The sequence below is a fragment of the Paroedura picta genome, chromosome 1 (assembly GCF_049243985.1).
Source record: "Paroedura picta isolate Pp20150507F chromosome 1, Ppicta_v3.0, whole genome shotgun sequence".
Taxonomy (NCBI): domain Eukaryota; kingdom Metazoa; phylum Chordata; class Lepidosauria; order Squamata; family Gekkonidae; genus Paroedura; species Paroedura picta.
The window spans coordinates 19,571,774-19,597,105 of NC_135369.1; the positions used below are offsets into that span (position 1 = coordinate 19,571,774).

General features: G+C 49.0%; 1 protein-coding gene across 11 annotated transcripts in view; it reads left to right on the forward strand.

The window, feature by feature from the left end:
- PC (pyruvate carboxylase) overlaps positions 1-25,332 on the forward strand; it is a 444,838-nt gene that overhangs the window by 404,335 nt on the left and 15,171 nt on the right. For all 11 annotated transcript variants that reach the window (XM_077324995.1, XM_077325044.1, XM_077325023.1 and 8 more), the window contains 3 exons: positions 12,101-12,322; positions 22,592-22,748; positions 24,981-25,221. In XM_077324995.1, coding sequence (XP_077181110.1) covers positions 12,101-12,322; positions 22,592-22,748; positions 24,981-25,221 — 620 coding nt within the window. The remainder of the gene's footprint in view (positions 1-12,100; positions 12,323-22,591; positions 22,749-24,980; positions 25,222-25,332) is intronic.

Sequence of the window (25,332 nt, forward strand, 5' to 3'; positions counted from 1 at the left end):
AATTGGGCGAGGCTGCACTGGCTTCCCCAGAAGACTGATTCCTTGAGCCGTTTAGTTATGTATTCTCGTATCTTCCCACGTTTGGCTTTCAAAGCCGTCTGCAGTGAAAATTCATCACAGCGCTATGGTTGTAAGGAGATTACAGACCCTCGGGCCTGCGTGTGGCCCCTGGTGCTGGAAGGGGCCGATGGAGCTGGGGGCAGACGCCAGGGCTGGCTGGGGATGGAGGCCGACAGAGGCAACGGCCAGCCTCCCTCCCTTTAGCAGAGGAAAACACTTTCAGAGCCCTCCGGAGCACGAATCAGCTCTCGAGGCAGGAGACGTGCCTGTCTTTCGACGGGCAACACTGGAGATTAATTCCAGAGAGTGCCCTGGGCATAGAGTCAAGAGCAGGCCGGTGGTACAGAGCCTCTTGGCGTGGGCAGAGAAGCTTGTCTAATGGAGCGGGGAAAGGCCTGTTCTCTCGCGGCTCACTCAGGGCCATTTCACGGGAAGAGGGGCCACAGATCACGGGCGGAACACCGTCGTTGCCTGCGGAAGGCCCTGGCTCCAGTCCCAGGCCTGTCTCTGTTAGCAGGTGCTGGGAGGGACCTTTATCTTCCTGGGACCCGGGAGAGCCATTCCCAGCTCAGCAGCGCAGGATATGCATTGCACACTCTGCCAGCGAACCGCGGTCCCGGCGGAACAGCAGGAGCCAAATTGCGCTTCTGATGAATGGCCTCCCAAATACTGCTGCTCAGAATGCAGAGAGGGAATCGTTGGCGGGTTTCAGCCATCGGGCAACTCCTGTTTCCCCAGCGAGGCTGGCCCAGCTGCTTCGGGATCACTGCTCCTGTTGAAGTCCCTTGGGCAACTCAGGCAAGGGGCCTGCTGCTTATTTGGGGCCACCAGGGGGAATAGCCCATGAGCCCAGGGCCGGCCTTCTCAGCAGGGGTTTCGTGAAACCCTGGGGTTTCTTGCTATTCAAATATCTTATTGTGATATCAATATATATGTATGTGTGTGTGTGTGTGTGTGTGTCTCTCTCTCTCTCTCTCTCTCTCTCTCTCTCTCTCTCTCTCTCTCTCTCTCTCTCTCTCTCTCTATATATATATATATATATATATATATATATATATATATATATATATATATATATATATATATATATATATATATATATATTTTATTTTATTTATATTTATATACCAACCGCTCTCAAATGTCTTGCAGCGGTTTACAAAAATCCACGTGTGCAGGTTAATCTCTGTGTCTCTCTCCCTTTCCCATCTCACAGCAGGAGGCATAGCAGGTAATTATGGCTGATTCTTAGGAGGGCTGGTGGGCAGTTTGGGGCAACTCTCTCTCTTTGTCTGTCTCTCTCTCCCTCCCTCACAGCAGGGGTGGCTTTCTCTGTGTCTCTGTCAGCTGCTTGGGGCAGCTCTCTGTGTGTCTCTATCTGCATCTCTCACAGCAGGAGCGATAGGAGGGAATGAGGACTCATGTTCGGTCTGGAAGGGCTCTGTGTGTCTGTCTCTGGCGCATCTGAGAGGAATGTGGCTAGCGTCCAGGGAGGGAGGGCGGGAGCTGTAGGGGCTGGGCCAATCAGGGTGCAGCCAGCATTGCTGTCTGCACCCTGATTGGCCCTATTCCAACTTGGACTGCCGGACACGTTCCACCCCCCAGGCTGTTTCACAAATATATAGAGGAACCATATATAAGGATTTATTTATTTATTTAGATTTCTATCCCACCACTTTCTGAAGACTCATGACGGCGTACGTATAAACAGCAAAACCCCCAATAAAACCAATCAACCCCTTAAAAGTTTTGAACACAAGACAGGGTGGGGGTTCATCTGATGGTACAACATCGGCCAGAGGGTGTTGGGTTGTTTTTTTTATACCCCGCTTTTCACTGCCCGAGGGAATCTCAAAGCGGCTTACAATCGCCTTCCCTTCCTCTCCCCACAACAGACACCCTGTGAGGTGTCTGTGGGAGCTGCTCTGTAAGAACGGCGCTAACAGGACTGTGACTAGTCCAAGGTCCCCCAGCTGGCTGTGTGAGGAGGAAGAATAGGGAATCAAGCCCAGCTCGCCAGATTAGAAGCTGCCACTCTTAACCACAACACCACGCTGGCTCTCTGGCGCTTTTAGGTGGTGAAGCTAGAGACCAAACCTGGCACAACGCTCAGGCTGGCCCACCCCGGGCCCAGCACCACAGCAACAGACTTGCCTCCGCCGGCACTGTGATAAGTGCCACTCGTACAGCGCCGTAACAAGAGCAACGAGAGAGCCGTCTTCAGCCTGGGTGAATTATGCAAATGCAACTAATTTGCATGCATATGCTCGCTTTTCATAATTGTGTTAGTCACGGGTTGGGGAGCTGTTGATTCTTTTCCATCGGAGCCAGTAGGCCTGCTTTTTTCTGTTTGCAGCTGGGAAAGAGAACCACGTTAAATGCTTAGCATTTCAAAGCATTATCTCGGAGTGGAACTAGACAGGAGGTTGGAAGATCCGGCAGAGTATCTGATTCCAATCAGGCCTGCAGCGCTGGAGGTTACATCCCCCCCTCCATCATTTGCTTGATGCAAATGTTCCTCCCTCCCACTTAAGGCCGATTTGCGTGGGGGGGGCTGTTCTGGGAGGAGGGGGAAGCTATTTGCATCAGGCAAATCTCGTGGGAAGGGGAAAGAGTTTTTTTTTTAAACTGTTTCCCGTGTTGCTTCTTCTGAGTCCCCCCCCCCCCCCATCAGTTGCTTTTATCCTAACGGGGCGGAGGGGAGAATCTAATCACCAGTCTCTCAGCATCTCACCTAACAGGCCCTCAGTAATCCCGAGAACAACCCTGTTAGGTAGGCCAGCCTGGCTCAGAAAGGGCTGTTGCGTGTGCAAGGTCTTTCCCATCTCTGAGAGCCAGCATGGTCTCGCGGATAAGAACAGCAGACTCTAATCTGGAGAACCGGGTTTGATTCCCAACTCCTCCTCCATGGGCAGTCAGCTGGGTGACCTTGGGCTAGTCACAGTCCTCTTAGAGCTGTTTTCACACAGTAGTTCTCCTAGAGCTCTCTCTACCTCACCTACCTCACAGGCTGTGGGGAGAGGAAGGGGAAAGTTTGTAAGTCACTTTGGGACTCCTTTGGATAGTGAAAAGCAGGGTATAAAAAACACAGCTCTTCTTCTCTTCACTTCTGTCTTCCAGCTAGGATTGCCATTTTAGGATTGAGAAAGTCTTGGGGCTTTGGGGGGGGGAGTAGTTAGAAGTTTAGGGAAGGGAAAGACCTGCATATAGCACCATGGAGTATGATGCTGGCAGGGGCTCATGGGAATTGTAGTCCATGAACATCTGGAGAGCCACCATTTGGCCACCCCTGCCATAGAGTATACCTGCCAAATCTGCCATTTCCTCCAGAGGAGTTGATCTCTGTGGTTTGGCGATCAATTGTAATTCCAGGAGACCTCTGCCACCCCCTTGGAGTTTGGCAAGCCTATGACCATCAAGCCCTAGATATCAGTAAGGAAGTTTTCTTGGGGTCCAGTAACTCAAGCACCAGTGCCTCGGTCTTGGATGAGCAGTGGCCAGACCATCTCCTAATTGTCCAGGTTTGTGCACCACCAGAGTTTGAGCCCCAGAGCCTCCTGAGAAGGTGCAAAGGATTCTGGGATGGCGCCTCAATGCCCTTGCATATCTCTGCCTCTCTTTTACCCAGACAACGGTTTCCGTCCACCATTGGGCGGAAAGGAAATGGCCAAGAACTGTCTCTTCTCTCTGTAATCTGAAAATAGACACTGAAAAAATAAGCAAATCTTAGAGACAGCAAACATATTCCTCCCTTTCTCTTTCTCTTTCTCTCTCCCTTTCTCTCTTTGTTTCTCTCTCTCTGTCTCTCTCTTTCTGTCTCTCTGTCTCTCTCTGTGTGTCTCTCTCACTGTGAGTGCATTATTTAAATCCTATGGCTGCAGATGTCCATATTGGGTTGTGTTCCAAAGTCCAAGAATAAAAAATAAAATCAGCTTGCAGATACTAAAATCATAGAAATAGCCATGCTAGATCAGACCGAGGCTACATCAAGTCCAACATCCTGTTTCCCACTGAGCTCAGCCAGATGCCTCCAGAAAGCCAACAAGCAAGGCAACAGCCCCTTCCTCAGTGACTACTATTCAGAGGTACACTGCCTCTAAACATGGAGGCTTCATTGATATATAATGACAGAGAACTGTTGACAGACTTCTCCAGCATGAGTTTGTCTAACGCCATTACTACTTATTTATTTATTTCTTTTTGTATTTATATATCGCTGTACTCCAATCACAGCGGTTTACAATACAAACCAGTCCAATCCCCTAAAACCCCTTAAAAATATAACAATAAACATCATAGAATCATAGAATCATAGGAAGGGGCCATACAGGCCATCTAGTCCAATCCCCTGCTCAACGCAGGATTAGCCCTAAGCATCCTAAAGCATCCAAGAAAAGTGTGTATCCAACCTTTGCTTGAAGACTTCCAGTGAGGGGGAGCTCACCACCTCCTTAGGCAGCCTATTCCACTGCTGAACTACTCTGACTGTGAAAAACCTTTTCCTGATATCTAGCCTATATCGTTGTACTTGTAGTTTAAACCCATTACTGCGTGTCCTCTCCTCTGCAGCCAATGGGAACAGCATCCTGCCCTCCTCCAAGTGACAACCTTTCAAATACTTAAAGACTTGCAGCAGTGAATCCCATAAGGGAATTGAGAATTGTGCTAAGAACATATTTTTATCTGTCCTGAACGGAGTGTCTACCAGTTTTATGGGGGGGACTGAGTTCTGGTATTATGAGAGAATGGGGCAAGGGGGTTCTCCCTACTCACTGTCCCCCTGCCACTCATGGAGGTGGAAAGTACCATCTGTTCACAGCCGACGTGGTACCTCCGTTGGGTTTTTAATGTATGGCCATTACCCGCCTCCAGGATTTTCTCGGTGTTCTCCCCTCTGTGCACTAACCAGGACCCACCCCACTTAGCTCCCAAGATCCGATCAGAATCAGGTCATTAATCAGAAGCAGGGCTGGCACATTTCCCCGGGGGAGGGAGCGAGGCGCTAATTTTTCCTCCCGACCATTCAGCATCGATTTGTAAAACACAACATCTCTGCGGGATTCGTCAATATTTTTTTCGCTTCAATTGTATTCTTTGCTAAGTCGAAATGTAACTGAATAGGACTGAAGTGCTTGCTCCCAATCGGTATCCTTTATTTAGCGTACGGCGCGTGCAATGCAGCCGGGAGGTCCGAGGATTGTCTGGCAGGCAGAGGTGGTTGGCCGTGGCCTGTCTCCTCCTCATGACCCCTCGTGTTCCTCGGAGGAACTCCCAACCAAGTCTTTGCAGGTTTCCCATCCAACTACAACGGTTGATTTTTCAGACTCCATGGAAGCAGAGCAGTCCTTGACCTTGTTTGAGAACACAGGGCTGCCCAGAGAGAGGGAAAATTTACCAGGGCCTTGGTCACCTGGAAAGGGGCAGCAAGTAGAGCGGGTAATTCGCGTGACTTGTTTACTTTTGATATCTGGGTGGCTTCGGAGGAGACAGAGGAAATCTTTGAAGCCACAGGGTTTGCATTGGCTTCGTTGTTGTTTCCCCCCTTAGACTTTATTTTAATGGTCTTTTTGTTTATAGTGAAGAGGTTCAGAAAAAAAAAAACCCTTCTCCCAGAAGTCCCACTATTAAACACATTTGCATCTGTTAAAGACATCTGTATTTTTGTTTTTCATCCACATGGATCCTTGCAGAGGCTCCCAGGAAGCTTAAACCCACTGTGCATAATGAAAAGAATTGCACACGATTAAAAAAAAAAATCATGGATCAGCATATTTATTTATATATATTTATATACATACTAGCATCAAAGCCCACTTTTAAAAATGGGCTTTGAAAGGGGTCTAAGGGGTCAGGCGAAGGCCTGCCCCATGGCTCTTTTCCCACAGTAGTGTCCCGTCATCCCCCGAGAAGCTGGTTTAGTGAGCCAAAGGGACGGTGGAAACCCCCCCCCCAGCTCCCTCCCAGCGCCAGCGTCCCTTAGGGCTTTGCAGGCCACGGGGAGGCTCCTATCCACCCCCCTGCTCCCTTGAAGCGGGGGCATCCCAGCAGGCCACAAACCCCTTTGCAGGCTGCTGAGAGGATCACCCCCCTCCCCATTTCCTGGAAGCCGGAGTGTCCCGGTGTGGCACAAAGCCCTGTCACCGCCTCAATGAGGTGGCAACAGGGCTTGCAGGGAGGCTCAATCCCCCCCCCCACTCCCTCCCAGCAGGAGCGTATCTGCGGGCCGCAAAGCCCTGTTGTCGCCTCTCTCCTCGTGGGCGCAAATGGAGGCTGCAGCCACACGGCTTCTAGCAGGCAAGGAGGGAGGGTGGGAGCTGGAGGGGAGGGCCAATAGGGATTGGCTCTCTTCCATCTCAGACAGCCAGGACACTCTCCATCCCCAGGGCTGTTTCACAAATATTAAGAGGAACAATGGATAAGGATACATCCATTTAGCTCCAGAAGCCTTCCGGAATGAATCCTGTTTTGACTCAGTGTCAAAAAACGCACCGCTTCCCCCTGCTTCTGTCATGGCCTGCCCTTATAGATGAAATAGTCCCCTCCTCAAATGAAATCTTATTATATCATGACAAAATATTCAATTAACTCCTCTTCCAGGGCCATTAGCCCAATTTATTGGCATAGCTTGACTCCAAGCGCGTTACATTGAAAGCAGTTCTGGCCAGTGATAGAAAGGGCAGTCAAGTAGCAGCTGGCTTACGGTGACCCCACAGGGTTTCCCATTTCCTGCCTCTGCATAGCTGCCTTGGACTTTCCGGGTGGTCTCCCACCCAAGTACTGACCAGGGCTTACCCTGCTTAGCTCCTGAGATCAAACTAGCCTGAACTAGCCAGGTAAAGGCAACAAAATCAGAGTCCAGTAGCACTCTTAAGACCAACAAAGATGTATTCAGGGCGTGAGCTTTCGAGTGCAAGCACTCTTCCTCAGACTAATGAACTACCATCAAAACAGTGGAAATATAAAGCAAAAGCTAATGCTGTTAAATTAGTAAACGGTGACACAACATCCAAATTCAGCCACATGGTGCCATATGATAATTCTTTGCTAAAACAGCCAATAAAGGCAAGCAATTCTTAAGAGAACTGAAATAGGTCTTGGGGGGGGGGTATAATTGTTTTAAATCAGGGGTAGTCAAACTGCGGCCCTCCAGATGTCCATGGACTACAATTCCCAGGAGCCCCTGCCAGCATTCGCTGGCAGGGGCTCCTGGGAATTGTAGTCCATGGACATCTGGAGGGCCGCAGTTTGACTACCCCTGTTTTAAATGGTCAGCAGGAGGAGCTGGTGGAAAGAGCCGTAAAGTTTCAGGGGGTTTCAAGGCCAGAGGGAGATGCAGATGGTTTGCCGTTGCCCGCTTCTGCAAAGGAACTGGACTGGTCTAAGGATTTGCGCAGCCCTTAGCACCACAGCCAGTTTAAGGATTCGCAGGGCCCTAGCAGAGTACAGTTGCAGTGGGAGCTGCCAGACTGGGGGTGGAGGGGAAAGGGGTGTCACTGTCAGGATCCTTGATGGGGAGAGGAGAAAGGCTGCAGCCCTGTTCTATGGGGTGGAGGCACAGTGCAAGGCCCCTGGAAGCGTAAGGCACGTAGCACTTGCTCCGTGTATAAACCCGCCCTTTTTTTGGTGTTCTCCTATCTATTAACTAACCAGGCCCACCCTGCTTTGCTTCTGATATCTGACGGAGATCAGGCTAGCCCAGCTGTGACCCAGGTCCAGCGTGCGGGTTAATCCTCTCCTAAGTTTGCCTGGCCATTCTTCCGCCTAATCTTTCCCAAAAACGCAATCCCAACCTAGTATTAAACTCATCTAGAATTTGGTGCATGAAACAGAAGCCTTTGGCTATTTGCCCAGGGCTGAAAGCATGCCAGAATTTTCTCCTCCATCCCTGATGCTGTCCACTCCCACCTGAACCCCCACACTGCCTCCCAAACCCCCCCCCCCAATATCTGTGAGTCACCGGAGGTGACGGGGAGGGCGGGTGGCGAGAATCTGCTTGTTCCTTGTTAACGCCTGCTAAATATTTTATGACCTTAACGAGCCAGCCTGGAAATCGTGTAATAAAGTGTGTGTGTGGGGGGGGGGACAAAGCGAGGGCAGGTGGTTATAATGGGCGCCTGATTTACATGCCTCCTGCTCTTTATGATTGATACGTGAGGCTCAGTTTAATTATATCGGATTCCAGCCTTGTATCATTATTATGGCAGTTTATTTTCTTTGTCAGCGGCTAATCCCCAACCTAAGCCAAGCATTAAGAGAATGAAATAAGGATGTTTAAATCTTATTAAATTTCCTCTGAGCCAATGGATAAATCCGTTTTTTTAATTTTTTTTTAAAGGATGTGCCGGAATCAAAAAGAGCTCGCCCTCGACACTTCTATAAGCAGGGGGGGGATTAAGGAATGGCACCAGTAATGAGTGGGACCCCCCATGGAGGCCCGTTGGCTGCCAGCTAGCCAGGCATTAATTGAGACCACTTAGTAGTGTCTGTTGTCCCCAGGTTCAAGGGAGGCCCAGAACTTAGCACAGGAGCAAGAGAGCTGGAAAGGAAATTAAAGGGGGGGGGGGGGGTTCTGGCAGAAAGGATATATAATTTGGAGGGGGAAAGTGTGGGCTTACTGGGTATCAGGCCCCTGATGCTTAAGAGTAAACCTTGTGGCTGCAGACAACAGAGATCGGTTCTGCTAGAGAAATTGGCTGCTTTGGAAGGTGGACTGTATGAAGAAGGAGAAGAAGGAGAAGGAGGAGAAGGAGAAGAGGAAGAAGAAGGAGGAGGAGGAGGAGAAGAAGGAGAAGAAGAAGAGGGAGGAGGAGAAGAAGAAGAAGAGGAGGAGGAGGAGGAGAAGAAGGAGAAGGAGAAGAAGAAGAGGGAGGAGGAGAAGAAGAAGAAGAGGAGGAGGAGGAGAAGAAGGAGAAGGAGAAGGAGAAGAGGGAGGAGGAGAAGAAGAAGAGGAGGAGGAGGAGGAGGAGGAGTTGGGTTTTTTACCCTACTTTTTTCTACCTGAAGGAGTCTCTAAGTGGCTTACAATCGCTTTCCCCTCCTCTCCCCACAACAGGCACCTTGGGAGGTCCGTTGAGAAAACTCTGACAGGACCACTCTGAGAACAGATCTATCAGGATTGTGATATGGAGTAGCAGGAATCAAACCCGGCTCACCAGATTAGAAGCCCCTGCTCTTAATCACTACACTGCACTGGCCCTGCTGATTTTCCTCTCCTCTCCACATCCCTCCCTTCCTGCCCTCCAGCCCCAAATCTCCAGAAATTCCCAACCCAGAACTGGCTATCCTACTTGCAACTGTCCCCTTTAGCGAGACCTGGCTACAGATGTACCTCGACCACTTCTTGTTGTAAGATGGCTGTCTCCCGTTAGAATCACAAAAAGCAACATTACCCCTAAATCAGGGGTAGTCAACCTGTGGTCCTCCAGATGTCCATGGACTACAATTCCCATGAGCCCCTGCCAGCAAACGCTGGCAGGGGCTCCTGGGAATTGTAGTCCATGGACATCTGGAGGACCACAGGTTGACTGCCCCTGCCCTAAACAAACTGGAGGTGCCTGAATACTTAAGGGACTCCAAACTAAAGAGTCAAATGTTAGTTTGTCAGTTGACCAGAGAAGAATGGTTTCCTGAGGAACGGGCACCCCCAAGAGGCAGGGAAGGTTGAAAGTAAGCGAGAACCCAGGGAAACGTGGGGGTCGAGTGAAAAGGAATCTCTTCAAGCCTCTGTTAGAATATTTGAGGGGTGTGTTAAGATGGGCATCCAAATAATTTATTCCCCCCTTCCCTGTGAATCCTTGCAGGCTCCGGCTTCCTATTATGAATCCTGCATCTTTCCTTCTTGCCCGCTCTCCCCACCGACAGTCCTCTCTCAGCACAGCGCTGAGGTCAAGAGGGTGTTCAAATGGAGAACTGTGTTGCAAAATTACTTACCGGGTTTCGATGCAACTATCACAGTGCTCAAGGAACCCGTCTTTTTGCCACAAGTGGTTTATATCTTTCCTGACCCTGGCGGCAAGTGGGTGCAGGGGCCAAGCTGGCATTTGAAACAGGGAATTGCACCTCGGGCATGCACGAGAGTTTTCATTCCAAAGTCTTCATCCTCAAGACAGCAATTGCATTACAGTAGACTTCACATTTTTCCCCGCCAGTCCCTTGAAAATGAGTTCAGGGGGTCAGGCTGATCTTCAAGTATGCAACACAAGAATGCGTTCTAATCATGCATTCCAAATCTTGTTCTAGTTTTTCGGCACTCAAGGGAGATATTGCGGAACGAACAAGCAGAGGGAGCCAAACAAGGAGAGTTCAACCAAAGGCTTCGTTTTGTGCTTGCTGAAAGCTCTCGTTTTTCAGAAAAAGGAAGTTTGGAGAATATTTGCTAGATCTCCTTGTTTCTCTGTAGAATTCTCAATAACTCAGAATTCTAAACTCTAACCCTAACTCGGAATTCTCAGTAACTCAGAATTCTAACTAACTCTAGCTCTAATTCGGAATCCTCAGTAACTCAGAATTCTAACTCTAACCTTAACTCGGAATTCTCAGTAACTCAGAATTCTAACTAACTCTAACCCTAATTCGGAATCCTCAGTAACTCAGAATTCTAACTCTAACCTTAACTTGGAATTCTCAGTAACTCAGAATTCTAACTAAGAATTCTCGCGTAGATTTTGCCATCTTTGCATAATAAATTATTATGATTATGATTATGAACTTACCTGCCACTCCCAGACGGCTCGTGGTGTGTCTGAATAAAAACCCCATTAAACCCCATTAAAATCCCAGACATATGCCAGCCAATGCCACAGAATTTGTTCAGTCTAAACTTGAACCCCATATCCCTCTCCCGCTTTTTCCAATTAGGACTCCAGGTCAGCAGTTGAAGTACTGAAGGCATATGTACTCATCTATAAAGTAGGGCTGTGGCCAGCCTTACTCCGAGGGACATTCCAAGGTGGTTTGCAGTTGCATGCTTCCACTTCCCAGCCTGGGCCTTCCTTGGAGATCTCCCATCCAAATAATGACCAAGGCCAACCCTGCTTAGCTTCTGAGGTCTGGTGGGACTGCCCTAGTGTCAGCTATCTGGGCCAAGTGCTTTCTTTAGTGCTAGTTCTCTAACCTGTCAGAATATTCTCCATGGGGGAGGGATTCCAAGATCAGATACCCCTCCTTGTGAGTCGGAAATGATACATTCATTTTAGCACCTTAGAACCTCCACACGTCTTGTTACGACCTTGTTCTGCTCGTGCTAAACAAGTGGCTACCATCACATCTTGTGTCAGTGAGCTCCATGCATGAATAACAGTTTCTGTGAAATCGATGTAGAATCCTAGAGTTGGAAGTGGCCATGCAGGCCATCTAGTCCAGCTCCCTGCTCAATGCAGGATCAACCTAAAGCATCCAGGATAAATATCTGTCCTGCCGCTGCTTGAAGACTTTCAGTGAAGGGGAATTCACCACCTCCTTAGGCAGCTGATTTCACTGCTGAACTGCTCGGATTGTGAAAATAAATAAATCTTTGTTGGTCTTAAAGGTGCTACTGGACTCTGATTTTATTGTACCCTTCAAATACTTAAAGACAGTCATTATGTCCCCTCTCAGCCTCCTCTTCTCCAGGCTGAACATTCCCATGTCCCTCAGCCATTCCTCCTAGGGCTTGGTCCCCAAGCCCTGGCTCATCCTCATCGCTCTCTTCTGCACCCTCTCAATTTTGTCTGTGTCCTTTTTGAAGCGAGGCCTCCGGAACTGCACCCAGGACTCCAGGTGGGGGTCTCACCAATGCAACATACAGCGGGACCATGATATCTTGCCATTTTTATGTGATGTGTCTATTGATACAGCCCAAGACTGCATTTGCCTTCTTTACTGCCGCATTACACTGCCTGCTCATAATTAGCTTGCTTTTTTCTGTATACAGGGCATTGGGGGAAAAGAAGGAAGAAGGTGCCTCCATCCACTTCCTCCACACCACTTTCCACAAAATTTTACTCACCTCTGCCTTGTCTCCACCCACCCACCCTGCCCTGCCCTGTTTTCTTTCTAACAGGTGGGCCGCCGTCCGGTTTCCGGGACATCCTTCTTCGCGAGGGCCCCACGGGCTTTGCCAAAGCCATTCGCCAGCACAAGGGGCTGCTCCTCATGGACACCACCTTCCGAGACGCCCACCAGTCCCTGCTGGCCACCCGCGTCCGCACCCACGACCTGAAAAAGATCTCCCCCTTCGTGGCCCACAACTTCAACAACCTCTTCAGCATAGAAAACTGGGGAGGTAAGAAAGGGGAGTGTGTGGGGGGGATGTGGAATTGGAGCAGTTGGGACTGTCAGACGTCTCTCGCTTGGGGTTTGGGATAAGAGCAGGCTGCCTCGTGGAAAAGAGGCCTGTAGGAAGCTGACAGGTTTATATTGGGCGGGGGGGGGGGAGTATTTTTTGCCAACAAGGTCCAAAAGGTTAGCTCAGTTTTGTGTATACCTGGTGGTAGAAGGTATGCTGTCAAGCTAGGGCAAGAGATCTTTAGAGGTCATATAACATTGCTTGCTCCTGCATAGCAACTCTGGAGCCTTGGGGATCCACCATCCAAATGCCAACCGGAGTTGACCCTGCTTAGCTTCCAAGATCACATGATATCAGGATAGCCTATGCTGCTCCAGTCAGGGCTTCCTTGCTGGTTCGATTTCCAGGCTCCTCGTAATTGCTGGCGGGGAATTGGGTATGCGCATTCCGTTGGCGGGAAGGAGTACCAAGAATTAATGTGATGTACTGCGGTCACCTGGAAGTGATGTTGGCATGCCAACAACCTCAGGGGGCGACACTCTGGCTTTTGGGCAAGAATATGGTAGAATTAGCTTTTTACCATAGAGTTTTGCCCCCAAACCAGAGTGTCCGTCACTCCCAACGTCTTCGATATATGTTGCTTCTGGGTGAGTTTACTTCCAGCTTCTTCCCTCCCAGTGCCTGGTATGTTCTTCTGGTTTCTGAGAGCCCCAAAAAGGAGGGAGAGTCAGCCCGGGCTGCCATATTTACAGGTGGGATGTGAATATAATGAATTGAAATTCAGTGCTTTCCCTATAACCAACAGAAAGGCCTAGGGCAGTGGTTCTGAATCTGGGGGTCGGGACCCCTTTGAGGGTCGAATGAACCTTTCACAGGGGTCACAGCAGAGCAAGTAGCTTAGCTGGGGGGCGCCATCCACACAACAGCCTTGCAGGGTAGATCAAGATAGTGTTCATATGTCTGAAGCAGTGGAAAGGAGCAAGATTGGCGTGGTGGGACAAGAGGCAGAACTGAACTGAGAAACCCCGGAAAAAAACCAATTCATATACAATCATGAACAATGGCTCTTCAGGCCATGGGTCAGTTTGGGTTTAATTTCTGTGAAAGAACCCTTGCCTAATTTGATGGTTGGGGGTCACCACAACATAAGGAACTGTATTAAAGAGTTGCAGCATTAGGAAGGTTGAGACCCACTGGCCTAGGGCCATGTATCCCAAACCTGTGTGTCCATGTGTATTTTAGTCTCGATCTACTATTAGCATCCAAAATTTTTAATAGAGGTCTTTTAAAAAGAACCTCAGCAGTTTTTATCTACTTATAATGAACAAATCAATACTAATTTCCTTCCTGGCTGTCTTTAATCCCTCTGCCAGGTTCACAATCCTAGCAGAAAAGGCAGAGGGTTTTTTTTTCCTCCAAGGTCACGGAAACAAGATCAAGTTAAGAATGAAAAAGCCTTGCTACAGCTGATCAGCATCCAGTTTCCAGTTGTGGCCAGCCAGATGCCTTTGGCAAGCAGGAGAGTAATTCTTCCCTGTGCTGGCATCTAATCTTCAAGGTATACTTCCTCTAGACATGGAGGTTCTGTTCAGCTATCACACCTAACAGCTTTTGGTAGTCCTGTCTTCCTCCATGGCTTTGTGGACATTTATTAGGGGTCACCGGACAAGTTAGTGGTCTGTAAATCATTAAAAAGGAAGGACTTCCTCCCAGGCCACATAATGAACTTGTGAAATTCACAACAAGATGTATCGATGGACACATTCATGAGGGAAGAAATATATCAAAGGATTTTATTCCTGACAACTAAATGAAATTTTCATGTTCAGAGGTTGTGTGTCTGAGGAGGGGTGGCTGGGGGGAACCAGCTGCAAGAGGAGGGGGAACACAGGAGGGGGCTGGGGGAGAGGGGTTGTATGCTTTACAGCAGTTAGAGAGAGGATGGTACACTAAAGGGACCTGTGGTCTAATCCAGCAGGGCTCCTGTTGGGGATGAATGCCGTCTGTAATGCAGGTGTAAAGTGGGGCCTGCTGTTTGTTTGTTTATCGGCAGCTAGCAACAGATAAAAAGTAATAAACACAATACCCTCAAAATTCCCACCCTTCCTTCGCCAGTGAAACCCTCCTTCTCCCCCCCCCCACCAGTGTCGATAACGATGGTGGATTAATAATGATGACCGTAAGAGGCTCCAGGTAGATGGACTCATTTGCCAGGGATGCTGGAGGAGGGACAGTTCTCCACGATCCGCCTGGCCTCAACCAGAGGCCTGGCAGAAGAGCTCAGTTTTGATAGGTTGGTTTTTATACCCTGTTTTTCTCTGCCTTAAGGAGTCTCAAGGAGTCTCAAAGTGGTTTACAATAGTCTCTCCTTCCTGTCCCCACTTGTGAGGCAGGTGGGGCTTAGGGAGTTCGGAGAGAACAGTGGCTGGCCCAAGGTCATCCAGAAGGTTTCGTGTGGAGGAGGAGCAGGGAATCAGAACCCGATTCTCCAGATTAGAGGCTATTGCTTTTAACCATGACACCACACTGCCTCTCAGGGTTAACCCTTCCATCTGAATCATAGAGTCGGAAGGGACCTCCACGGTCATCTAGTCCAACCCCCCGCAGAATGCAGGGAATTCACAACCTCAGAGGACGATCCCCACCCCACGCCCCGCAAATAGGTCACCGGAACAATTATCCTCCGTTTTTAACTCAACTGGGGACGGGATCTTGCAGAATTAATCAGAGTGCTATATAACAAGCACAGCGGAAGCCCGAGAGGTGGAGCCGAGATGCCTGATCAACCCCAACCTGATCCATCACCTAAGCTAATCAGGAAAACTTGCTGAGGCAGCAGCAGTGGAGGTTTGCATATGCAAATGGAGGCAAACCATTAAAAAAAATCTTCGAGTCCTTGTTAAATGTTTCAGAAAACAAACGTAATTTCAAGTAGCACAAAATTCTTCTCGAGGCGAGGTGTTCCAACCAAAAAAGACGATAAAAAAGTAGACGGAGTTACCTGCTGTTCTTTTATTCCCTGGCGATTGTTCACCTGCTGCAGGCGATGGCGTAAAATGCGTGATGTCACAAACTGTTATCACATTCCGAGGCTAGAGCTGGGAATAAAACTCCGGGGCCTGTCAAAACAGAATGTCATTTACTCGTTCTAAAGAAGAACTCTTTGGGGCTGAAAAGCTTGCTTCATGAAACAAAATGGATGCTTTTCTATTTGTTTATTTATTTTAATTTATTTTATTTACTAGGGGCCAGGCCCATTGCATTCAGGAATACAGTGGGGGCTAGATTGGGGAGGGGGGGTGGAAGAACTCTGCAGATGGCCTCTCCCTCCCCCCCCAGGACCTGGAAAGGATGCAGGCTGGTGGGAAGTGGAAGGAGGAGGGAGTGGTCAGGGGTGGGGACAGAAGGTGATTGGCTGGCCACTGGCCAGATAGGCAAGCCGGTTGGAGGAGGAGGCACTCAGGGACGGGACACCCTGAGTGCGTGTTAGGCGCTGAGTGGCACTTAAGCCATGAGACATGCTCCTCCTCCAAGGCCTTACCAGAAATATATTATGTGGAACAGATTGTTAAATAAATTTCTGATCTTCCATCCTTGCAAGTGGCCCATGGTGGGGAACAAACATTTCCCAATAAAATACCCATTAAAAACTCCCCCTTTACAACAAAAGACTCAGCTCCCCTTAGAGGTAATTAAATTTCCCATCATTCCTGCCCGTGCGGCACCCCAATCCCCTACTCTTCCCCTCCCCCCCTCATAGCACCCCAAACTCCAGAGAGGAGGAGGATGACATTGTCAGCTTCTTGTTGTTATACCCTCTGTAAAAACTCCTGGCTGGGCTACCATTGTGGGCTGTACATGGTGCTGCCCTTGAAGGCAGCTCCTGAGTTTCAATTGATCCAGGATGCAGAGGGAGTACCTTCTCCCATCTGTACCTCGTTGTTCATTCCTAATACCATTTTCCACTGAGTTGTTGGCTACGGCAGAGCAAATGCTCTGAATCGACTACCTGCCCAGCTTGGTCCTTTTCAGAAAACTGCAAGACCATTAAAAAAAACAGCCTTATGTAATTAATGCGTCTTGCTCTCCGTGGAATGTTCGTTGGCTTCTGCTCAGTACGTCCTCTGGTGATCTTTCATTGTTGTCTAATGGTGGTTTTACAGGTTGTACCCGGCCTTGAGAAACGGCGTGCTGAAAAAGCCATTGTTTCTGAATGCATAAATAGAAAAGGCACCTGGCATGATGGAGCTGAATAACAAGCAAAAAGGAACAGGTGCCTGCCCCAAAGAGATGACCATCTAAAATGGAACAGCGTGGGAGAGGGGTGAGGACTAGGAAAGGGAGAAGACTAGGAAAGGGAGAGTTTGGCATCAGGGTCCCATTAGATGTCTTGCTTCTAGGGTTGCCAAGTGCCACCATGCTGTTGGTGGGGGAGGGGGGCCCTCGCCAGAAGTATCCCCTACATTTACCCAAACCCGGAAAAGTGCCCAGTCGGATGACATCACCCGGAAGTGACATTAGCACATCAAAGTGGTGAGAGGTGACATTCTGGGTTTGGGGGGAACTCTATGGTAAAAAATTGGCCTCCAACCATGGAGCTTTGCCTAAACCCTAGATCGGGGGTAGTCAAACTGCGGCCCTCCAGACGTCCATGGACTACAATTCCCATGAGCCCCTGCCAGCATTTGCCAGCAAGGGCTCATGGGAATTGTAGTCCATGGACGTCTGGAGGGCCGCAGTTTGACTATCTCTGCCCTAGATTGTCACACTCACCCCAATGACCCAGGTGTGCCAACATCCAGGTGACATTGTCTCATTGAGATGTACTTCCTTGCCCTGGGGAGTGCAGGGGGGGGGGAAGGATCACTGCAAAAGCAACTGTCTAGCGCGCGCGGGGGGAGGGGGGAGATTTCCCCTGCTTTCTGAAACCCAGTGCCAAAGCAGGGGTTTCCCTGGCTTCGGTGGGCGTCTGGCACCCCGATTTTCTTCTGCTAAAGCACTGGCATCAGTCTCTGCGTTTCCGATTCTGTGGGACCGAAGTGCATGCTGATGTTCATTTACTTTCTTGGCAGATCTTGGAAGCCTTCAGTTCATTTATTTAGTAGACTTGTTGATTACTGGCAGCCAGTGCTTGTGAGGGACTGGACTGGTGAGGGAACGGCGTTCAAATCCCTTTGTGGCCCTTGCCACAGAGTTAGGAAGACTGTGAAGTAGGAGGGCTGGGAAAGACCCGCTCCAAACTGAGCAGAAAGTCTTGGGGGAGACTTTCCCATACACTGGGAAAGGGGAATGAGAGAGAACAGAACCAACCCTAGATTATTTCAATCTACATGGCCAGTCTGATCTCCAGTGGCCAATCAGGAGCCCTATTGCGGAAATGTCACCGATTGGCCCAACAATGGGTACCAGAAAAGGTGTCTGTAGGTGCCATGGTGCTTAAGGTGACCAGATTTTAACATTGGTAAAGCGCGACACCATTGACTGGGGGGGTTCTTGATTAAAAATTTGGTCTATATGGAGCAACAAAAAGTTTCATAGAACGCATCAAACGCAAAAATAGTATTGTAATATATATATATTTTTAATTTCAACATAAGTACAGTTTGCCAGATACCCCCAGATGTCCCTCCAAAAATGGGACAGTCTGGTCACCTTACCACTGGCCCCCTGTTGGGGACCTCAGAGTAGATGATACTGGACACAATGGGCCAGCACGCTGTTTTGTTGACTGCCATCTAGCTGGTCACCTCTCCAAGCCTATTCTTATTACTCTTGTGCTGCATGTTGTTTACTACGATATCGAAGAAAGGGCAGGATCTTCAGGTTGCCCTTTCCTTTAATCCTGCATGGCGTTGATTTTGGGTTTATTAAATTGCAAGTCATCTCACATTTGGCTCGGTATCTCAACAAGGTGGCTGTGCTGAGTTTCTAAAAATATTCACGTAACCAGGGAACTGCGTCAAAGGGCAAACGGATTAATTATGTTTTTCATTGTTTGGCAACCCAGATATCTAAGAAAGTGGTGTGGATGGATGCACATTTCGAAATGCAGAATGATGTCTGGGTGTTTTTCTTTTCTTATGGTGTGCAGTGGGGAGGTGTTTGTGCCATTTGCATTGCTGGTATTTAATTAGTGGACCACGACCCCAAATGGGGCCATGAGCTAAGCCTTACAGTGGGTCACATCAAGCAAAATTATGGCCTTTTTTATTGGTGTACCTAATTTAAGAGAAGATATTTGACAGAGAAAGAGGGAGAGAAGATAGATAGATAGATGATAGATAGATAGATGGATGGATGGATGGATGGATGGATGGATGGATGGATGGATGGAAGGAAGGAAGGAAGGAAGGAAGGAAGGAAGGAAGGAAGGAAGGAAGGAAGGAAGGAAGGAAGGAAGGAAGGAAGGAAGGAAGGAAGGAAGGAAGGAAGGAAGGAAATGAGGTATAGTTTAAGTATCTCCAGTGGACTCCATTGCAGTTCAGGTTCAAGGCAAATCCAGGATTCAGAGAGGTTTGGAAGCTACCGATCAAGATAAAGCAGGAAGAACTATGAACTTCCAAATATGGGCAAATAATCTGTTAGTCTTCAATCTCATCTGTAAAAGACAAGTATGAAAGGATTATGACTAGCCATGGGGAAACTCTGCGGGGCATTTTTAAAGGATGCAGTTAGAATCCCTGACTGGTAGCAAATGAAGGTGGCCTAGCGACTGGCAAGTGGTTCAGGGGTGGGGACACGGTGGGATGTGACATCACGTGTGCCACTACCAGGAAGTGATCTAGGGTAGCTCAAGAATCACCAAAAACTCCATGGTTCCCTCTGCTAGCGATGTAACAGTGCATGCAATGTCCCCTTCTAAAAACATTTCTCCTGCTGCCACTTGGAGTGTTGGGGGGGGGGGGGGGGCTGAAGGTAGCTGTCAGTGGGAGGCCTCTTGCTATAGGGCTGACAACCCTATAGCCAATCAGGTGGAGCTTTGTACTAGGACATTCCGGGCATCCCAGTGTACGGTCCATAAGATATGCACCATTGGCCCATCTTTCTTCAAGATACCATTACCCCACCCTTCTCCATAAACATAGTGCAGTTTACACGAGAGATGATTATAGCAATATACAAGCCCAGCAGGTAAAACAACTCCTAAACCACATATACCTCTAAAATATCAATAAAGTGTGATCTCAGAATAAAAAACAAGCAAAGTCTGTTTGTAAAGCTAAACAGTTTTACGAACTCTCTTAAAAACCCAGAAGGGGGGAAATGGCTTGTTGCAGGGCAACTGCCCAAAAAGTCCTCAAATGGGCCGCCACCATCTGGACCCTCCGGTGGGAGAGGCCAGTGTGGAAAGCCTTGATGCTATATGACACACAGGCTCATACAAGGAACGGTGGCACTTCCCATATATACTTCCCACATGGAATTGGTAGGAAGCGTTTTTCGCAGCAATGCTCACTTGGCCTTCTTCCCCCCCCCCCCCAAGCTCTTCACATAATTGGCCAAAGAAAGGATTGCTTCCTTCAAGATTGCAGCCCGGCCATGTTGTTGCTTTGGGAGGGGGGGGGGGAGAGGAAGCCGCGGCCGCCAGCATGGGACGCCGGCATGTGCGGGGCCGCAAACACGCATGCTGCGGCCCGGTACTGAGGCCTTCGCGGCCCGGCACCGGACCGCGGCCCGGGGGTTGGGGACCACTGCACTGGTATAATCGTATACTAGTATACTATAGTATAATTGAGTTCACTAGTATAATCGTCTGCTGTGTTGTGTAGGCTCTGAACAGGGTGGACCAGGCTAGTTCGATCTCATCAGATCCTGAAAGCTAAATAAGGTTGGACCTGCTTTGTATTTGTAGGGGGTACAACAAAGGAGTCCCTTGTGCTATGCAGGGTCAGGCAATGGCAAACAATCCCTGATCATCGCTTGCCCTAAAAGCCCTACAAGGTCCGCACATGTCAGTTGTGACTTGGCATTTTCCATCGCCACCACCACCTACTTTATGAATAATTTTTATGCGGCTGGTGACTAATGGCTTGTGCTTTTTAACAGCTTGTCTTTTAACACTGGAGGTTTTAATTGAGCAGGACTCGGAAGAGGTGACACAGAGATATTCCAAATGAATCAATGGTCCAATCACAGCCTCCTCCAAAGGGATGGAAAGAAGCCCTTTTCTCCACTCTACTTTTCTCTACTCTACCCACTTTTCTCTACTCTAGGAAGTCTCAGAGTGGCTTACCATTGCCTTTTCCTTTCTCTCTGCACAACGGGCGGTGGGGCTGAGGGAGTTCGGAGACTGGCCTGAGGTCACCAGGCAGGCTTCATGGGGGGGAGGAGTGGGGAGTCAAATCCAGTTCACCGGATTAAAGTCGGCCACTCACTGGCTCCAGTGAATGGATCACCCAAGGTTTTCCCAGGCAGATTTTACAAGGCAGGATGGACAAGGATCTCCAATACAGATGGCGTTTTTCACGGCCCCAAACACTCTGCCAGCGTCTGTTGGAAAGATCCATCTGAATCTGTCCCATAACAGCTTGATGAGGTGACGATACCCACACCTCTGAAACCTGCTCTGTCCTCAAATTAATGTCACACTCTTATTGGGCCGGAGTGATTTTAGCCACAAAGATTCTCACAAGGAAAAGTCAGTTAACAGACAAATCACTGTTTCCAGTAGTCATCCATCAAATTTTGAACGATCCTAAATAATTTTAAGTGGAGGGGATTCAGCAGATATGGTCGGCAGCAGAAAAGACAGCCTTCTTTGCACCCTCGCTGCTCCCTCATAGGTTTTCAAATGAACTCTGTGGTGAGGGATGCCAGTCCCGCACGTCCCCCTCCATTGTGTGTCTGTCTCTGATTGGTCACTTTGGCTAGTCAAACCAAAGGTTTTGTTACTTGTTCCGATTGATGGACTATGTGGTTCTAGTAATACACAAAGCACATCACACAAGCCCACAGTCTTTCCTCCTTTTCTCTAGAGGAATGTTTCCACACTAGGAATATTGTTTGGATTTGCATTTTTAAAGGGTCAATCTTTTTCGTCCGTTTTCACACTAAAACTTGCTTCTTCAGGCGCAGACCTGAAATTGCCCCCTCCCTTGCCCCTCTGCAAAGGAATCCCCAGAAAACCAGATTTCATATTTTCAAGCAAGGTCTAACAGGGTCTAATTCGGGGCTGCCCAATGCAGAAATGCGTGCAATCAGGTTTTTTCCCCCACCCACCATTTTGAGTTGTTTGGGAACACCCCTTTCCTCTTCGTCATCTTCTGTGCCCCCTTCCTCCCTCCCCCCTTCCTCCGTTCTGAAAAATCTACCTTTTTAAGAAAAGGGGGGATGATCATGTTACAACGCTGTTTCTAAGTTTAAAATAGTTGCACAATCTTGCACAGCAACGTTATAATGTTATAACATTACAACCCAGGGTTTTTTTTTATTACATTCAGGACATTTGGGGGAAGAGGGGAGATGATCAAGGGTGCAAAATGGTGGGATTAAAGGGTGCAATGAAAAGGTGCAAGCAGAAACCATTTTGCAAAAAACACACTTTTTGGGAAAGGGAAGGGAGTGAAGGCTGATGGGAAGCCGCCTCTGTTGGATTCAGTGCGGAAAGCATTTTGCAGATTTCAGCCTGGGAAATGAAGGTAGGAAAAGCCCAAATGCGGGAAGGCTAGAGCCAACTTGCAGCATCCAAAGGAAATCCAAAGCGAGGCCAAAACAAGGTATGTCTCCTAATGTGGAAACGGTCAAGGCAGGGGTAGTCAAACTGCGGCCTTCCAGATGTCCATGGTCTACAATCCCCAGAAGCCCCGGCCAGAATTCGCTGGCCGGGTCTCCTGGGAATTGTAGTCCATGGACATCTGGAGGGCTGCAGTTTGATTACCCCTGGGTTAAGGTCTCTACCTCCCAGCCTCGGGGTGGTTTGAGCCAAAATTCACTGGACACCAAGACCTGGCAGAGTGATGGCTGGAAGGGCATAGATCTTGCTGAAGCTTGACTGCCAATTTCTTTAAAAACAGAGAAGCCAGAAATCAGATATTCCCGGTATGATTTGCCTCTGACAAGAGATCCCAGCTCATCCGTGCTAGATTTGTATTATGAAGGGTAAAGCACTCTCCTGCAATATTCCAGGCAGGGGGACCTAAGGCTTGGAATTCCGAACAGGTGTGGAGGACTCAACCCCACCTCCAATGAACCCCTCTCTCAGTAGAACTGCATTACTGATGCTCACCTTTCTCTCTGTTTCTCTCCTTTTCGTCCCCGTGCTCTCAGGGGCCACCTTTGATGTGGCTATGCGCTTCCTGTACGAATGCCCCTGGCGCCGGCTGCAGGAGCTGCGCGAGCTGATCCCAAACATCCCCTTCCAGATGTTGCTGAGAGGAGCCAATGCCGTGGGCTACACCAACTACCCGGACAACTCCGTCTTCAAGTAAGCCAACGTTGCTTTGCAAAAAGATTCTGCAGCACGGGGCGTCCATTTTGCAAACAAAGGAAAAGGTCCACGTAGATTTTGCTTATCTAACTATTTGCCGAGTGCATATGGTAGAGAATTGTGCTATGAGCCTCTCGGGGGAAAAGTCTGAATTTCCTCAGTCTCACCTCATCACATTCTTGTGAGGCTAATGAGGGAAAGAAATCCAAGGCTTGTTTGAAGAAGGGTTGGGTTAAAAAAGAAAGGCTTGATGATATTTAAAAAACAAGATAAGGAGCATGGAATACACTAACCATGGCCACTGGAAGGTTCGCTTAGGTGTCAGCTCCCTCTCAGTCACAATGAGGGATTTCATTTGGGGTTTGCTTTTGGTCTTCTCAAAAAGACTGAGATCCTCAGGAATTTGAATGTAACCAAATACTGAAAGAGCTCAAAGAGCCAGCGTGGTGAAGTGGTTAATCCACACACAGCCAGCTGGGTGACCTTGGGTTCGTCACAGCCCTGATAGTGCTGTTCTCACTGAGCAGTCCTCTCAGAGCTCTCTCAACCCCACCTCCCCCCACCTCCCTCACAGGGTGTCTGTGCAGGGAGAGGAAGGGAAGGCAATTGTAAGCCACTGAGACTAGAGAAAAGCAGGGTATAAAGACCACCTCTTCTTCTTCTTCTTCTTCTTCTTCTTCTTCTTCTTCTTCTCTGACCTGGGTCTCCATTTATAGAGAGTTCTCATTCCTTCCTTAGAATCCTCAACAATAGCGATCCCCAACCTGTGGGCTGCGGACCACACATGGTCCGCGGACCACACATGGTCCGCCGACTAATTGGAGGTGGGCCGCGAAATATGCCTTCTCCCCCACCCTCCCTGGCCCTTTACTTCATCCCCCCCCGGCCCTTTACAGCACACTTTGGGTGTCGTTGTCTCCCATCACTCCCAGATGGGACTATCTCGTTGCAGAGAAACAAGCTCAGGGTTCCCATTGATTTGTCATTGTCATGAGTTAAAATTTCCATGAAAATAAAATGTTCCTTATGTTCATTGTTGTGGCATGTCTGTATCTTATTTTGAAGGAATGTTTACACATTACCATAGCGATCAGAGAGCGTTAGGGCAGTGGTTGAGAGTAGAGGAGTAAACTACCCCCCCCCCACCGGGTCTCAGTAAAATTGTCAAGCTACAATTCCCATGACCCCCTGCCAGCGTTTGTAGTCCATGAACATCTGGAGGACCACAGGTTGACTACCCCTGCCCTAAGGCATGGTGGGTGCACCCTTTGCAGCAAACAAACCCAGAGTCGCAGCACAGAGGAACTCAGGGCAAAGCCCCCTGGACCCTGACTGAGTAACCCCCCCCCACGCCCTGCACCAAAGCTCTTTCGCAAGTATACCCTCTCCGTCTAAAACCACAGCACCAACAAAGGGTCCTGCACCTGAGTCCCCTTGTGATGAAGGGGGGCCATGTTATTGGCAGCTGGCAGTGCCTGTCAAGCTTTGGAGGGTCCCCATTTCTGTTTCCAAGGCTGGAAAACACCACCCCCTCCGCTGCTTAGCATTTTCACACCATTGTTCCTAGGTGGGTTTTGTTTTCCAGGCAGCACCCAAAAGCTGAGAGGTTTCTTCAGGGACCATGTACATTTATTTATTATCATCATCATTTATTATCACCATCATCTCCCAAACCTTGATCTGCCCAAAATTTGGCACACAGTTCATGCCCATCCCTACCCACAAGTTCTTGTCTTGGGAGACAAGGAGAAAAGTATTCCGCTGGACTGCAATGAATTCTTGGTGCCTGGTTTAGCCTGGAGATGAGCCAACTGAGAGGGGATCTGATCACCATCTTCCAGTATTTAAAAGGCTGCCATGTAGAGGATGGAACAGAGTCGCTCTCTCTTGCCCTGGCGGGGCAGACCAGAACCAATGGGATGAAATTAATGCAAAAGAAATTCCATCAAAACATCAGGAAGAAGTTCCTGACAGTCAGAGCGGTTTCTCAGTGGAACAGGCTTCCTCGGGAGGTGGTGGGTTCTCCATCTTTGGAGATTTTTAAACAGAGGCTGGATAGGAGAGGCTGATTCTGTCAAGGTTCAAGGGGGTGGCAGGCTACGGTGGATGAGCGATAGGATTGTGAGTGTCCTACATAGTCCTGGGGGATGGACTAGATGACCCAGGAGGTGTCTTCCAACTCTCTGACTCTATGATTCTATGATTACAGCCCTCCTTTTACTTCCTCAGGTTCTGCCAAGTGGCCAAGGAGAACGGCATGGACATCTTCCGGGTCTTTGACTCCCTCAACTACCTGCCCAACATGCTACTGGGCATGGAGGCAGCCGGACAGGCCGGCGGCGTGGTGGAGGCCGCCATCTCTTACACCGGGGACGTGGCCGACCCCACCCGGACCAAGTATACGCTGGATTATTACGTCAATCTGGCTGAGGAGCTGGTCAAAGCTGGAACTCATATCTTGGCCATCAAGGTAAAAGGGGAAAGAGCAGGGGTAGTCTAACTGCGGCCCTCCCAGATGTCCATGGACTGCAATTCCCATGAGCCCCCTGCCAGCAAACGCTCATGGGAATTGCAGTCCAAG